The sequence below is a fragment of the Prionailurus bengalensis genome, chromosome A3 (genome assembly GCF_016509475.1).
Source record: "Prionailurus bengalensis isolate Pbe53 chromosome A3, Fcat_Pben_1.1_paternal_pri, whole genome shotgun sequence".
Taxonomy (NCBI): domain Eukaryota; kingdom Metazoa; phylum Chordata; class Mammalia; order Carnivora; family Felidae; genus Prionailurus; species Prionailurus bengalensis.
Window position 1 is genome coordinate 67,776,470 of NC_057354.1, and position 17,486 is coordinate 67,793,955.

Consider the following 17,486-nt stretch of genomic DNA (forward strand, 5'->3'; position numbering starts at 1 on the left):
CCACATGGATTTGTGACCTAGTTGATACTCAGGACAATCCCGATATATTTGGGACCATTTTTTGGTCATATTTACTGTGTAAATCTCTAAAAGCAGATATGAGAGTGAACGGGCTGGTTATCTGTATGCAACTTGTGTATGGATGGTAATAGTTTTCATTTGATTGCTTTTATAGATATTTCTAAACATTACAATCAGAAAGCTACAATAGAGCATGAACTTCCAACAGCAACACAGAAGCTCATTACAACTAATGACTGTATCCTGTCCTCAGTAGTAGCATTAACAAATGGAGCAGGAAAGGTAAGTTTTCTCTGGTTTATATTGACATTAAATTTAATTCTTAAGTAAGCTCCTTTTTTTTCCTTCCTTAAATGACATAGGAAAATTAATCTGTAAAAGAAGTTTGGAATATCAGACTTTTTTGTAAAATAAAGTTGTCTCCCTTTTCCTTCTCACTGCCCAGTATTTAAAGCAATAGGAGAGTGACTGTTTAGCATTCGTGATGAGTAAGTAGATCACTCACAGTTTATTTTTTAGTGAGATATTTGATGATCAGTATACATCTTTGTATATATCAAATGTCTGCTGTATAGAAATTGGGAAATTACATAAAAAGAAAAACGAACCAATAAAACCTTCATTAATATTTTGGTTTTTTTCCTTCCTGGTTTTTTGTTTTTTGATAACACTTGTCCTAATGCTACCTCTGTGGTTTTGTTTCTTAACAAGAACTTTTAAGGTGACTTTGAACCTATGTCTTTTCATTGAACCATTAATATTAGATAATAATTATTTGGGTCATTAAGCACTTAATTATTATGATAAACTGGCCAAAATGCATTTTCTCTAAAAATTCTGTCTTGGATATTCTGGCTTCAGCAGCTGTCACATTGTCAGTATGTGTTCATGTGGCTGTCATCAGCACCTTTACTGATTCATATTTCTCTGGGAACTACCCATATATGTGTAACCAAAAGGACTGTATTCAGAACTATCTTAGCCCATTTGTTTCTGTGGATGCAACCTAATTTCTCAAGGAAATGTTAATTTCTGCCTGTGTTTATATACCATTATTTTTCTGACAGGTTGCCCATAACAGGAACACATTTTTTTCAGGTAATTAAGTTAACCAGAAGTGATCATCGATCATATTACATGTTCAGTGTCCTCTTTCTCATCTTTCCCCGACTCAGACTGGTCTTTGTGACACTTTGCAGTGCTTGGGGCCATAATTAGAGGGTGTTATCTTTGGGTTCTGTCAGCGCACAGATCTGTGCCTCCAGGGTTCCTCAGCCAGAAGACCATCCCAGCTGTACCCTCTTGATCGCTTGCATCTACAGGCATGCTGAAGCTTTCTGAAGATAATTCTGACCTTGATTTAATTAAGAAAAATTCTGGAAGAAGAGAATGTTAGCACTTTAGAGGCGTTTCTGCAGTTTCTAACTTTTATGAAAATTCTGAAATATTAAATACCTTTATATAAGCTAATTTTAGATTTGCTTTACCTGAAACCTTAAAATGTCTCAAGGGAAGGTATCTGATTGTGAAAAATTGTGCAATTTTTATAAGTTTTTTTTAAAGTTTATTTATTATGAGAGAGAGAGACGGAAAGAGAGAGACAGGGGGAGGGAGAGAGAGCGATAGAGGATCCCAAGCAGGCCCCGCACTGTCAGTGTAGAGCCCGACGCAGGGCATGAACTAAAAAACCACGAGATCATGACCTGAGCCAAAATCAAGAGTCAGACGCTTAACCAACTGAGCCACCCAGGCACCCCTAAAAATGGTTTTTAACTGAAGTAAGTATCTGAACTAATGTTAGTTGGTAGCAGCTTAATATCTAGCTAATGTGATTTGATTAAACTAAATTTTATGGTATATAATTTTTAAAAGCCCAGTAGGAAAATGTAACATATGCATATTGAAGAACATTTAGAAAATGTACAAATACTAGAAAGAGGAAAGAATGTAAACCTCACCATATATTGCTATGACCTAAAATGCAAATCCTGGATATATGATTATCCATGTCATTTACAAGGAATGTAAAGCTCAAGACTTTTAGAATCCTTTATTTTCTTGAATACTACCTAGTGTAGAATTTCATTTGACATAGTAAAATACTAATGAAAAATAAAATCTTTCAGACCATTAGTGATTGCTTGCTTACTTTCTGGCCAATTTTTGCCAAGGTGTAGGATACTTTGTTCCATAAGTCACTTCTTATTTATCAAAATAGGATATTCTTTAATGTATCCAGCACTTTAATTTTTTTGGCTAATAACCTTCTCAGACATTTTTATTTATATCACCATTTCATACAACACTATAAATTCAAAGTCATGGCTCAGTCATGGGTCTTCGTGCCTGCTTCCACAGTCTTTATTATATTTGTAGATCATAAATTGAGATTTACAGAATTAAATTTAAGTAGAATTATCATATTCAAGATGCTGTGTCCTGTCTCATGTTCAATTGGAAACATTCAAAGTTAAAATACAAATGGAATATATAAATCCAAACATGCATATTTTGAGACTAGTGGCAGAAATTAATGAGGTAAATGGCCCATGAACATCATCCCCAGAATAAACCCGAATCAGTCTTGGTTTTCAGAAAGAATAGAAATTGTCTAGGTTAAGACATGTCAGAAGTCTGGTCTCAATCTTTATACTGGTATTGTCTTTCTATTACAAATCATTGCCCTAGGAATTCTTCCCAAGTAAATAAATGTGGGCTTTTGGCAGGTGTTGAAATTTCATTTCCATTCCGGCACCTTTAACTTTGCTTCGAAAACTATTAGGTCTATATTTTAGATACATGATTGGAAAACAAAATCTATTTTCTTGTCACACTTGATTTAGATTGCATCTTTCTTCAGCAACAATGTGGACTACTTCATTGCTTCTCTGAGCTACGGGCCTAAGGCAGCGAGTGGCTTCATTAGTCCTCTTTCAGCTGAGTGCATGCTGCAATACAAGAAAAAAGCTGCCGCCTATATGAAGGCTCTGAGAAAGGTTTGTGAGCTCCTGTTAAATTAACCTCAGAGGAAAAATCAGGAATCATTCCAGAGAAGGGCAAGAGTTTTTCCACATTTCGTTTTGTTTAGATTTTACACAGTTGGGGGCACAGGTGGTTGGTGAGTACTGGGGGAGGTCTTTGGGGAGGAGAAGGTGACAGAGACCCAAACCTCAATTAATGTGTGATCTATGCATAGGCCATGTTGAACTCATGTCCCCAAATGTCTAGAATGAGGCAGCCAGGCAGCCAATAAATATCAAACTTCAGAAATCTCAAACTTGTAGAAATAGAAAAAAATTGAAATACATTTATAATTTTTTCCTGAATATAAGAATACAAGGTCATTGCCAGCAGAAATCAGAAGGTGTAACAGTGCATAAAGAAGAAGAAAATTACGCACCAATTCCCACCCCCCAGAGGTAGCTACCCTTAATTTTGTTGGAGTATATCTGTATCCAAAAAACTTTAGTGCATGTGTGTACACACGCACACAAGGAAACACATACATGTATGTGCTATAAAAAGCAAAGTGTATCTGGATACATACCCTTCTATTTCATTTTACTTTTTTATTTCAATTTTTTATTTCAATTCTAGTTAGGATATATGGTAAAATTGGTTTCAGGTGTAGAATTTAGTGATTCATCACTTATATTTAACACCCAGTGCTCATCACAAGTGCCCTCCTTAATGCCCTAACCCTAACCCAATTAGCCCATCCCCTGCCTACCTCCCCTCATCACTTCTCAGTTCTCTGTAGTTGAAGAGTGTCTTATAGTTTGCCTCCCTCTCTCTCTCTCTTTTTTCCCCCTTCTCCTATGTTCATCTGTTTTGTTTCTTAAATTTCACATATGAGTGAAATCATATGGTATTTGTCTTTCTTTCACTGGCTTATTTTGCTTAGCAGAATACGTTCTTGCTCAATCTGCATTGTTGGAATGGCAAGATTTCATTCTTTTGGATGGCTGATAGTCCATTGACACACACTGTTTTAGAATATTGTTTTTGTGGATATAAAAACTGTGATTTTTAATACATCAAATAATACTTTCTATAAGTATAAATTGTTATCATTTTAATACCTCTATAGTATTAAATCTATAGTATTTCATTCTGTGTGTGATAATTTAATTAACTAATCCATTGCTCATGGATATTTAGGTTGTTTCCTATTTTTCACTGTTATATGCGGAGAAACAGTAGATATTCTTGCACATGCAGCTCTAACTTTGTGCATTTTTTACCTTTTTCCTCCTTATTTTTTTTTACTTTTAGGTACAAATAATGCCTAAACATATTCTTATATTACATTAGAACATTACATGTATAGTCCCTAATTCCACTCTCTCTCCAGAGGTCACTATAGCTATCAGTTTGGTGTATAACCTTCCAGAATCTTGAAGCATTTATATGCATCTGTATAAACTTATAGACAATATACAATGTATAGAATTTTTCTGTTTTCAACCGAAATGCCTGTTTCATTGTGCAACTTGATTTTTTCTTTTTTTAAACTTTTTAAGTTTCATTTATTTATTTTAAATGTTTTATTTATTTTGAGAAAGAGTGTGAGTGGGGGAGGGACAGAGAGAGAGAGGGAGAGAGAGAATCCCAAGCAGGCTGTGTACTGTTAGAGCAGAGCCCATTGTGGGGCTCACTCTCACAAACTGAACCGTGAGATCCATGACCTGAGTTGAAAGCAAGAGTTGGACACTTAACCAACTGAGCCACCCAGGTGCCTTGATTTTTTTCATTTAAAGTGTCTTAGATGTGCCTGACTGGCTCAGTTTGAAGCGTGGGAGATTCTTGATCTCAGGGTCATGAGTTTGAGCCCCACATTGTGTATACAGATTATTTTAAAAAATTAATTAATTAAAAAAATGTTTTATTAGGTGTATAGAATTGTCGAATCACCATATTGTACATCTGAAACTAACATTGTTCTTCAACTATGTATTTAAAAAAATGTTTTTTAATGTTTTATTTATTTTTGAGAGAGAGAGAGAGCGTGCATGAGCAAGTGGGGGGAGGCGCAGAGGGAGAGGGAGACCCAGAATCAGAAGCATGCTCCAGGCTCTGAGCTGTCAGCACAGAGCCCGATGCAGGGCTCGAACTCACAAACTGTGAGATCATGACCTGAGCCGAAGTCGGATGCTTAACCAACTGAGCCACCCAGGCGCCTGCATCAACTATACTTAAAAAAAATGAAGAAACAAAGAAAAATTAAAAACAAATAAAATGTTTTAGAGACCTGTCTGTATCATTACATATGGTGGCTACTATATTCTTTTTAAATACAGCATAGAATCTTACAATATGTATGTTTTGTGGCTCATTTAGATATTCCTTATTGGTGGGCATTTAGATTCATTCCAGTTTTTTACTGTTACAATAATACTGTAAGTGATAGCTTTGTAAATGCCTCCTTGGGCACATGTGTGGAATATTGAGTAGTGGAATGTTCTGAATCATGTGGCTTGCACATTTTACATTTTAATATGTGTTGCAAATTGTCCTTAAGAGTAGCTGTACTGTTTTATGTTTCTAGCATTGTATAAGGCTACCAATCTCTCTTTGTGTAATTATTTTAATTATGTCTTTAAGATTAATTTCCCAAAATGGAATTGCTGGTTCAAAGTCTGTGAATCTTTCAAATTTTGACACATTTTTCCAGACTACACTTCAGGAAGATTGTCTATTTATAGTTTATCAGCAGAAGTATAAATTTAACCCATAAATTTAATATTAATTAGACAAGAAGCTTCTTATTATTTTAATTTGCATTTCTTTGCTTATTGAAGTAGTATGTCTTTTCATAAAGTTATTGTTTGTATTTATTCTGTCAATTCTCTGTTCATCGTTGATCTATTTTTAGATAAATGTTCCTAATTAGGGTTGAAAGAGCTCCCTACATAGTAAGAACTTTAATCCTGTGCCTGTGTTAGAAGTATTTTTTCTCCAGTTTGCTGTAGTATTTTTTCAAAATAGAAGTTTTAATTTTTATATCTTTAAACCAATCTTTTTCTTTATGGTGGTGATTCTTGGCCAGGGGTACTTTTCAAGATTACAGAAATGATCACCTACATTTTCTTCCATTACTTTCATGGTCTAAATTTTTAGATTGAATTCTTTAATCCATCTTGGAGTCATTCTGATAGAGGTATGAAAAAGGGATCTAAATAGTAATTTTTCTAGATTATTACCTGGTTATCCTTGTGGCTTTTATCCAGTCTGTCCTTTCTCTATTGACTTAAAAAAAAAAAAAAACCCAGCATTTATCACATAATATGTTTTTGTGTATGCTTTTGTCTGTTTCTAGATATTCTGTTCTCTTCCTTTATCTGTCTATTCATGTGTTTGTTTTGGAAAGTTTTATTGGGGGGTTTAATTGACATAAAAAAAACTGCATATATTTCAAGCATACAATTTGATAGGTTTTGACATATGTTTACACCCTTAAAAGCACAGTCAAGACAATGCCCCTTAGTGATCTTTATTTCTGCCTCTCTGACAATCTGCTTTAAAAAAAAAAAAGTTGAGATGTCATTGACATACAATATTATATTAGTTACAGGTGTACAACATAGTGATTCAACACTTATATACATTACAGAGTGATCACCAAGATAAGTGTAGCTACCATCTGTCACCATACAAAGTTGTTACTTACTATTTATATTCCTATGCTGTGCATCCTGTGCTGTATCTTATTTATTTTATAACTGGAAGTTTGCATCTTTTAATCCCCTTTCTCTATTTTGCCCATGCTCTCACCCCCCACCCCTCCCCAATCTGGCAACCACCTGATTGATCTCTGTATCTGAGTCTGTTTCTGTTTTTTTTTTTTTTTCTTTAATTTGTTTTGTAGATTTCACATAGAAGTGAAATCATATGGTATTTGGTATAGGTCCATATGCTTTTAGTTAGTGTAGATTATAACTGGAATGACAAGTCCCTCTTCGTTATTTTTCTTTAAAAAAGGTCCCTGTGACATCATTAAAAGGAAATAGTGAATGTTGGCATATGTCTGAATTTATTGTTGAACCCCATTTAACATTCTTTCTGTGTACATAGGATTCAGGAATGATATGATCTTTTCCTTTAATTCTTCTGCTGCCTTTTCCATAGCCCCTCTTGGAGTCTGTGCCTTACGAAGAAGCTCTGGCAAACCGCCGGGTCCTTCTCAGCTCTACTGAAAGTCGAGAAGGCCTTGCACAACAGGTATGGTGCCTCATGCTACTTGTTAAAGGAGCATAAATGTTAAATCCCCTGGAGAAGGCTTTTAACACAGAATAATATAAAAGACTTCATAAGTGAACATGTAAAATTAATTGTTTAACATGTGCTAAAATGCACCATAAGCATAATTCATTGAAGAACATTTGTTGATACTCTATTTTTATTTTATTTTTTTTTAATGTTTTTATTTATTTTTGAGACCAAGAGAGAGCAGGAGCAGGGAAGGGGCAGAGAGAGAGGGAGACACAAAATCCGAAGCAGACTTCAGGCTCTGAGCTGTCAGCACTGAGCCACCCAGGCGCCCCTGTTGATACTCTAAATAAGTCATCTTGATTCAGTTGGTGTTATAATTGCCACTCAGGTAATATCAACACACTTTGGTCATGGTGATTCTTTCTTTCTCTAGGCACTAGATTTAAAAGTCTGAACTAATAAGGCAAAAAAGGGGGAGGAGCTTGAGACTCCATGAGTTATTTATTTCTTAAATGATCAGGAACAAAAAATTTCCAATATTCAGTTAGTTGGTCAATTGAATTTGGGGGCTAGGTGGAGGTGGGAGGGAAGTTGGTACACACTGACACTGGTTTAGCTTTTGTCAGAGACGTACTTCAACAGCAGGCTTGCGTAAAGTTTTGGAAATACTTATTTTAAAGAGAGTGCAAATAGATTCACCTGACACATCCTTTTGTCTGCTGTCCTTTTGTCTTTTTGACATTAAATGAGCTAGGATGTTGGAAGTAAACATTTAATACAGAGAGTCATTCCTAAAAAACAAAATTCTTGGGACAAAAATAAAATGTTGAATACTTTAAAAGTTGATTTTCAATTTCAGTTTTCTTTTTACTTTATGTAAGGAAAGTAAGGCTTAAAGAAATTAAGCAGCTTTTACCCAAGGTAGCTAGTAAGTGGGAGAACTGTCTGGTTTCAGAGCTGTTGCAGCACTGCCCCCCCCCTCCCCCATTGACCAGCTGTAGGCTAGTCTGATAAGCACTCTGGGTGTGACTTCCTGTCTCTCTGAAAAGAGTGAGTCTAAGATCTGCCTTCCAGGGCCTTGTAAGGATTAACTGAGCCAATGGGAGGCAGTGTAATATAGTGAAAAGAATCAGACTTGTGAGCCAGACAGCCAGACACATGGGATCCAAATCCTGGCTCTGCCATTTGCTAGCTTAGCAGGTGGTTCAGCTGCTGGGAGCTTTAGTTCTCCTCTTTGGGAAATGAGAATTGAAGGACTGTGAGGCTTTAATGGGATCCTGGCAGGAAAGTACCATGAACAGTGTCTGCTGCATGGTAATTGCTCAACCATGATAGCCGGTAAAGCATTTGGAATTCACTGTAAGATTGTTTTTATTTTCATGTAATTCTCAAGCTTTCATTTGCCCTGAGAATTAATATATTTAGACTTCTTGTTGAATGGAGTATAACATAATTTAAAAAATATATACAAATTATTAATGTATAGTTAATCCTTGAACAGCAAGAGGGCTGGGGCATTGATCCCCTTGCACAGTTGAAAATTCGTGTAAACTTTTGACTTCCCCAAAACTTAATTGCTAATTACCTATTGTTGACTGGAAGCCTTACTGATAACATAAATATCCGATGTACACATATTTTGTGTATTTTATGTATCATATACTGTATTCTTATAATAAAGTAAGCTAGAGAAAAGATGTTATTAAAATCATAAGGAAGAGAAAATACTTTTACAATATTGTATGTATTTATTGAAAAAAATCCACATATAAGTGGATCCATGTAGTTCAAACCCATGTTGTTCAAGGGCCAACTGTGTATCCCAGTGAATTTTCACAAGCAAACATACTGATGTAACTAGCATCTCAGTAAAAATTTTTAAAAAGAACACTTCTGTATGTAAAGTATTCCTTTAAGAAAAAAAATACTAGGAGTTCAGCAGCCTTCCTCATGCCCCTTTCTCGCCTTCCTCCTTGCCCCCAAAGAAAACCATCATCTTGTGTTCTAACACAATAGATTAGTGAAGAGTTCAGTAAACGAAACTTTTCATTCATTGAGATTATATAATATATATTCTTTCAGGTCTGCCTTCTCTCATTCAACATTATATTTGTAATATTCATCCGTGTTATGTGTAAGTGTAATCTGTCCATTTTCATTGTTGTTTAGTATTCTACTGGGTGAATATGCATTATTCTTTTTGATTGCCTATGAATATTTGGGTAGTTGCAGGTGTTTGGCTATCATAGTGCTATTGTGAACATCCTTACCTATGTCTTCTGGTAAATGTGCATCGGGTTACATACATAGAAATAGAATTGTTGGGTCATATAGGATATGATGTCTTCAGCTTTAAAGATCCAGCCAAACAGTTTTTCAAAGTGTTTGTCCCAAATTCCAGTCCTGCTAGCACTATCTGGTAGTTCCAGTTGCTCCAAAAACATGCCCACCTTTGTGTTTTCTTCTTTTTTTAAAAATTTTTTAAATGTTTTATTTATTTTTGAAAGAGAGAGAGACAGAGTATGAGCAGGGGAGGGGCAGAGAGAGAGGGAGACACAGAATCCGAAGCAGGCTCCAGGCTCTGAGCTGTCAGCACAGAGTCTGACAACAGTGCTTGAACTTGTGAACCGTGGGATTGACCTGAGCCGAAGTCGGACACTTAACCGATTGAGCCACCCAGGTGCCCCTGTATTTTCTGTCCTTTAATTTTAGTCATTTGGGTGGTTTCAAATTGCTTTGCTTTGATAATGGTGACATTGAATGCCTTCTTTTTTATGTTTTTAGTCTTGTTCAGTGCCTATTCAAGTCTTCTCCCCCCTATTTTTCTATTGGGTTGTCTTTTTCTTACTGATTTGTAGAAGTTCTTTATATATTCTACATGTTTAGTCTTCTGTTGGATACATGCTTTGCAGATGTCTTCCATTTTGTGACTTTCCTTTTCACTCTCTTAATGATATCTTTCTTTTTTTAAAATTTTTTTATTGTTTATTATTTTTGAGAGAGAGAGAGAGACTGAGAGCAAGCAGGGGAGGGGCAGAGAGAGAGAGGGAGACAGAACTAGAAGCAGACTCCAAGCTCTGAGCGTTCAGGACAGAGCCCGACGCGGGGCTTGAACTCACAGACCACAAGATCATGACCTGATCTGTAGTCGGCCACCCAACCAACTGAGCCACCCAGGTGCCCTGATGATATCTTTCGATGAGTAAAGATTTTTAATTTTACTGTCATCCAATTTTTCAGTTTCTGGTTGTGCTTTGTGAATCTTGTTTAACAATATTTCCTTTTCTCTGTGTAACGTTCAGGCTTTTTAAATTTTATTTCTGGGAGGCAGTTTGGGTTGATGTGCTGTGAAGCCTGTCTTTAGCCACTAAGTTTTGTCTGCATCATCCTCTAAGGTGCAGAACTCTATTGCTTTTCAAGGTTCAGCAAAGTCTGGAAAAGATTTCTAAACTGGAGCAGGAAAAAGAGCATTGGATGTTGGAAGCACAGTTAGCCAAAATCAAGCTGGAGAAAGAAAACCAGCGAATTGCAGATAAGCTGAAGAGTACAAGCATCGGGCAGGGGGTTGGGCCAGCCCAGGAAAATCCCACTGGGGTGAATGCAGGGGGCCAGGAAGAAGCCTCAACCAAGGCTGTGCTGGAGCCTATTCACAGCACCAGTCTGGTAAGTGTCTCCTCCTCCTCCTCCACTCCTCCCCTCCCCCTCCCCCTCCCCCTCTTTCTTCTTCTTTAACGATAATTGGTAAGGCCTTAACCTAGTGTTTGCTGTTAACCATCTAAATTACATGTCAGTGTAAAACAGGTATTATCCATGTGTTCTAGAAAAAGCAAGGGGTAATCAGGATGGCTCCTTGAAAAAGCTATTTCATTAAATTTCCTTTGATTTTCCATGACACTTCCCCATGGTAAAGGCTGTATTCCTGGAAAAGATCAAGTAAGTCAAATTTAAGGTGATTCTGTTTTTCTATAGGTTATGTTTCTGACCAAGGGCTTGAATGTCTAACTTTCCATAGAAATGACCCCAAATACCATTAAAAAATTTTTTTAAATGTTTATTTATTTGAGAGAGAGAGAGAGAGAGAGAGAGAGAGAGAGAGAGAGAGAGAGAGACACACACAGAATGAGAAACAGGCTCCAGGCTCTGAGCTGTCAGTGCAGAGCCCTGTGCGGGGCTCAAACTCACAAACCGTGAAATCGTGACCTGAGCGAAGTCAGACCCTTAACTGACTGAGCCACCCAGGCACCCTACAAATACCATTTTAAACCAATTTATGGTTCTTAGACAGTATAAAGCTTTACAACATATATGTAATACAGAAGCTCATCAGGTTAGTTATATTCCATGAGGCAGTATACTGCCAAGTTATCTTACAACCTTATATTTCTTGCCTTATATTTAACTGCAGTGATTCAGAAGGTGAAGAAACATCTGTCTATATTGGAGCTATTAATTACTTCAGGTAACTTCAAAGTTATGTCAAGAAAAATTTTCTAATTATAATATTCTGCCCACTGTAAGAAAAAGTTAGAAAATCTAGGAAAGGAGAAATCAGAGGGGGATAAAACCCTTATAATTAGAAATATGGCTTATTAGGTACATTTTTACAAGCCTTTCTTGAAGATCTTGAGGTGAGCCATGGTGCTTTCGTGAGACCTGTCCTAAGCACTTGATTTTACCCTTCCTGTAGCTCACTGATGCAATGGATGAGCAAGGCATGGTCCTTCTTAGATTTACCTCACATCTGATTCAGGGCATCCCTGATAGTAAAGCATACAAACCAGCTTTTATTTTCAAGATGTATATAGGCTCCATTTCATTTTAACAGTGTCAGAAACTCAGTTTATTATTATTTTTCCTAGATGTGATACTGGTATTATGATTATTTAGGAGAATATCTTAATTTTTGGAGATAAACACCAAAGTACTTAGGTATGCTAGTATATGCAATTTACTTTCAGATTGTTCAGAAAAAAAATACATATATGTATATATGTATACGTATATATACATGTATATATCTGTATACACACACACACACAGATAAATAAAACAAATGTAGCAAAATGTTAATTATTAAATGTAAATGGTGGATATACAGACATTTCTTAAACTTTTTATCCCCAACTTCCTGTGTGTTTGAAAATTTTCATAGTAAAATATGGGGAGCAAAAAAGGATTAAAATTTTTAGAAAAGCAAAAACACATAAAACCACACTTCTCAGAGTTGTGACTTGCGTGGACACCATGCTCACAGGATGATCCTGTAGAGTGACCCTCTGATCACAGGTCTGAATCCCAGACATGAGTCCTGCACATTGCCTCTGGCTAGGAGAAGCTGACTGCCTAGAGGGTACATTCAACACACATAGCTGAATGTTGACATCTGTTCAGGGACCACCTGGGAAAGCACCTCCCCCTACTCATCTTTGGATTTCCCTTCAGAGTCTGTCTCATTGATCCGGTCACACGGTTCTCCCTCTTGGTCTGATTTCTTGTTTCTCTCCTGTCTCTTTCTCCTTTCCTATACCTGTTCCTTTGCTCGTCTCACACTTGCACTAAGCAGTAGAGTTGGTGGTGGAGGGAGTAACTGTTGGACCAGACTAGACCGGGAAGAGTGCTGATACAACAGTAGTGATTGTAGTGATCATGGGCCGGCCACAGTGCTGAGGACTTTTAGTATGTTACCTCAGTCAGTCCTCATACAGATCCTATGAGATTGTACATACTATCATGTCTCTGTTTTGTAAATGAGACTGGGGGGCAGAGAGGTGAAAAAACTCAGCTGAAGTCATACACTTGGTAAGTGATGGAACTAGGATGGAACCCAAGGTATCTGGGACCATGGCCTTGTGATCTGATTGGTGTCAGAAAATAGATCAGCTGACATCAATTCATCTGTTTACTGCTTGCCTTTCTGAAGTGCTGGGAGTTGGCAACACTGGTGTATTTGAGTCATTAATGTCGGTTGCTGAAAATTGAGGACTGTCTTTTTATTTGATTCTTCCATATGTAAGTGAGAAGGACTTCCCAGGGATGTGGGAAACGTTTAGTACTGAGCACTCTTGGGGCATGAGTGATGATGACTTTATTTGTGCTTGAGATTGGAAGTCAGTGTTATTTTAAGTAGTCTGTCCAGTTAGCATCTCTGTACATGGCCTTGATTTCTTTTGTTCGCAGATTTCTGTCTGCATCTCGCAAGGGTCTCTTTCCTCCCACCCACCTTATAAGGTGTTATCAGAATAATTTTCCTAGAGTATATTACTGATTATGCACTCTCTCGCTTTAGACTTCTGGTAGCTCTGTTATCTATAGAATATAATCCACTCATTTGTTCAAGGTGTGTGGATACCTTTTCCAGACTACCTGTCTAGCCCTGTCTTCTACATTTCCTCATACAAAGCCAAATTGAGCTCTTCCCTGATAATGTTCTCGGCATTTTTGCTTCCCTCTCTTTGTTCAAGCTATTTCTTTTGTTATCTGTGTATCCATTACCCCCATCATCTCAATGCTCACATACTTTTGCCTTTCAACTCCTCTTTCCTTCTCCTTGACTTTCTTGAATTCACAATTCTGCCCATGATTTTAGGTACACTTGAGGTGCCACATTTTCCATGCACCCTAGTTGTGGGTGTTGTCTCTGATGGTCAGGATTAGAGAACCAAGACGTGACTGGCCTCCTTTCATTTTTCACAGTCAGTTTTTGTGGCTTTCACTCTAATGGAATACAATCATGGATAGACATTTGTGGAGCGCTGTGGGATCACAGAGAAAGCTGCTGGAGGGCGCGGGGAGGATGCCGCAGAAGAGGTAATATGGATGGGGTTCAGAAGTGAATAGGAGTCCAAGGCATGAGGAGAGTATTGCAGGCCAGGGACAGGGTCTCAGCACGTAACTCTCCTTCCTCCTGTGCGTGGCGATTCTTGCCAAAACCAGCCTGGAGACAGACCACAGAGATATAAGAGTGATGGTGTTTTGCCTTCCTTGACATTTCTCCTTTTCAGCCTTTCTTTTTATCCCCTTGTCTTTCCCCACCTACCCCTAGTGAACTTCACTGACTAAGCATGCAGCTCTGTGTGTCCTTTCTGTCATGTTCCCTTTGGGTGTAAAGGAGCAAGTCTGTGCCCATTTTAAAGTTAATTGATTGACTAAGGAAGCTCATCTTACAAGTCCTCAGAAGATTACTTTGGTTTAAGCACCTTGGGACTAAAAAAGTTACATCAGAAAGAAACTATTTCTAACTCTGTGGCAGTTTGGTAGTTGAATGCATATTATTTGTCATTAAAATACCTAATAGGGTAATTTGAGCATTCAGCCACCTATCAGTTCATTGTAATCAAAGATGTCAGTAACCTCAAGCAACTACTGTTAACATTTTTCCTGCAAAATTTCATGCCTGGTTGATACTGTGCTACATATCATTTCAAATCTTTTAAGGTAATGTGAACACATAAATATTTATCTTATTATTAGAACTCTGTATAAACTTAGTTGTTGATTGCATAGTATTCTATATAGAATATACCTTAGTTTAACCTATGATTGGACACTGGTTATAATTTGTGCTATTTTAAATAGCATCTCCTTTTGTGGATAAGGTTCTTTCTGCATCTCAGATGATGTCTTCAGGATACAGTCTCAGGGTTAGAACTATTAGGTCAAAAGACATGAATGTTTTCAAGTTTCTTGACCTTTATTGCCAAATTATTTTCTAAAAGGGCCATATCAGTTTACGCTCATCAGCATCATATGAGAACATGTTGAAATTATGTATGTTGATTTTTTTCCTTCCATTTATCTACTACCATTCCTCTGTGGGTCTGTGTGCTATAATACATTCTCAAACCGTAACCAGGGAGTCACTGGATAAGGGTGGGGAGGCAGAATATAGATGCATGCTCGTAGTTTCTCTTGCCAAATGTAGTCATATTTGAATATATAAAATTAAATGATTGGCATGTTACCATAAACAGCTTTTAACTAAAAGAGAAAGACTAATTGCTACTCCTGCTTCAGTGAGTAGAAAATTATGGTTCTATTAAAAAAAAAAGTAGTATAAAAGATTCTTTTACAGCTAGGTGGGCATGACATTCATTAGCATACACTCTGTTGATACTCTGTTCACTGTTCAGAGTAATACTCTGGAGGAAATTATTTAGAATCTGTGAAAACTGTTTATTGGTGTGATCTGTGGGTATCAGAATCCACTGAAACTGAGTTTCCAAGTTTCCTTAAGTTATTGTGCCCAAGCACATGCATTTCCACTTTGAACAATAACCTGAAATCAGTATTCATGACTATCTGCTTTTGAAATCTTAATCCACAAAAGCAACCTGGCAGTACTTTAATGTGTCTGAAATTACATTTTCTTTTTCATTAATTTAAACCTCAAATTAGTATTTATTAATGTCATAACATTGTATCAAAAGTGTATTTCTTCTTTCTCCTTTTGAACTTTCAGCAGAATGTTTGTTATTTGTATTTTCTGTTTGGAATGTTTAGTTATTATGGTCACCATAAAACTGTCTTTACCCCTCCTCGGCTACTGTTTTGGAAATAGGCCCAGAAATGATGAGTCAAAGCTCTTCTCCCTCTCTCTCTTCCCAGGCAATTTGTTGGGTTTCAGTGAAAATGACTACAGCATTTTGATAGAGGAAATAGTGATGATCATTATCCATTACTGCCTCATGATGGAAATAGTGAACACAGTTAGCTCTCTGTAGGTACAGCTTCCTTGTAGTAAAAGACTTCACAGGGTGATGATCTAGGACTGCACTCCCAGAGCACTTAAAAACAGTGTGAACTGAGAAGCGAAAATATTACAACTGTTTCAATCATTGTATTTGAAGTGAAAACAATCTGTTCTAAGGATTTTTTCCCCTTATATTCTAGATTGGGATTTTAACCAGGACATCTGACAATGAGGTAATGTGTGCTTAGCGTCATGTTTGTTAGTAAATATTTGACTGTATGTTTGTTCACAAAGTCCAGCAAAAGTCAGCTTTCTCTAATTGTTTTCTGACCATTCTAGACATTGTGGAGCCAGTGTTTTTCTCCTCCATCCATGGATCCATGTTGCTTTTCTTTCTGGTTCTATTTTAACTGTCACCAACAAATTGCAGCCTGTTTTTGTAATTGTCTCATTGAACGACTTGGCTTGGCAGTTTGACAAGGTGTGGTGCGAGCTTGGCCATCAGTTCGCTGGCATCCTGAAGGAGGCTGGAGGTGTTAGCCCTCCTAGTGGGCAGGCTGGGGAGAGGGCTTTTCAGGGTCTTGACCAACAGTGTAGTGTGCTTGCCAGTTCTTTCCAGCCCTCAAGGGAGTGAACCCAAATTTGGCTTTTGAGTTTTGAAATACTGTAAAGTGTAACTTTATAAATAACCATTCAAGGAACACCGAAGTTATTCAGCTTTCTACTCAGTATGGCAAGCTGGTAAATATAGTTCAAGTAGGTTGGTAAATTCGATTTCCCTATTGGCCTTTTACTTTCGGTAATCTTGAAATTTCTCTGTGTTTTTAAACTTAAAACTCAATAACATACCATTGCTAGAGTAACTAGAGGAAATACTGGTGTGGGACAAGGCCCATAAACTGTTCAGAATAGAAATGGTTTCGGGGCGCCTGGGTAGCGCAGTCGGTTAAGCGTCCGACTTCAGCCAGGTCACGATCTCGCGGTCCGTGAGTTCGAGCCCCGCGTCGGGCTCTGGGCTGATGGCTCAGAGCCTGGGGCCTGTTTCCGATTCTGTGTCTCCCTCTCTCTCTGCCCCTCCCCCGTTCATGCTCTGTCTCTCTCTGTCCCAAAAATGAATAAACGTTGAAAAAAAAAATTAAAAAAAAAAAAAAAAAAAAAGAATAGAAATGGTTTCATTGGTTAGTGTGTTTAAGAACATTAGAGCTGTCTTAAGATAATTTGAGGGGAAAAAAGAATGTTCAGATTTTAGGGGTTCCAACAATGCTCCCTTTCCCCTGCCTTCTTCCGGTTGGAGAGGATGTAGGTGTCAGACAGGTCTGTGGCTTCTCAAGGCTGGATGGAGGGACATGACTCCAGAGGTAGAGGGCCTCCCAGTACTTCACTTATGCTCTGTTCTTTTGAAGCCACGACCTTATTGTGAGATAGGCAGGAATGCAGAATAAGAGGTATTTAGAATACACATTTACCTGGCTTGTCTGAAGTTTCTTTGAGGGGTAGGAAAACTATGATTCCCTATCCGATTTAAAATGAAAGTGTACAAAATGTTGTCCTTTTCTTTTTTCTT

General features: G+C 37.4%; 1 protein-coding gene across 2 annotated transcripts in view; it reads left to right on the forward strand.

Annotated features, from left to right (window-relative positions):
• PPP1R21 (protein phosphatase 1 regulatory subunit 21) overlaps nucleotides 1–17,486 on the forward strand; it is a 64,025-nt gene that overhangs the window by 39,100 nt on the left and 7,439 nt on the right. For both annotated transcript variants that reach the window (XM_043603335.1, XM_043603336.1), the window contains 5 exons: nucleotides 176–303; nucleotides 2,865–3,017; nucleotides 7,150–7,242; nucleotides 10,654–10,896; nucleotides 16,123–16,155. In XM_043603335.1, the coding sequence (XP_043459270.1) occupies nucleotides 176–303; nucleotides 2,865–3,017; nucleotides 7,150–7,242; nucleotides 10,654–10,896; nucleotides 16,123–16,155 (650 nt within the window). The remainder of the gene's footprint in view (nucleotides 1–175; nucleotides 304–2,864; nucleotides 3,018–7,149; nucleotides 7,243–10,653; nucleotides 10,897–16,122; nucleotides 16,156–17,486) is intronic.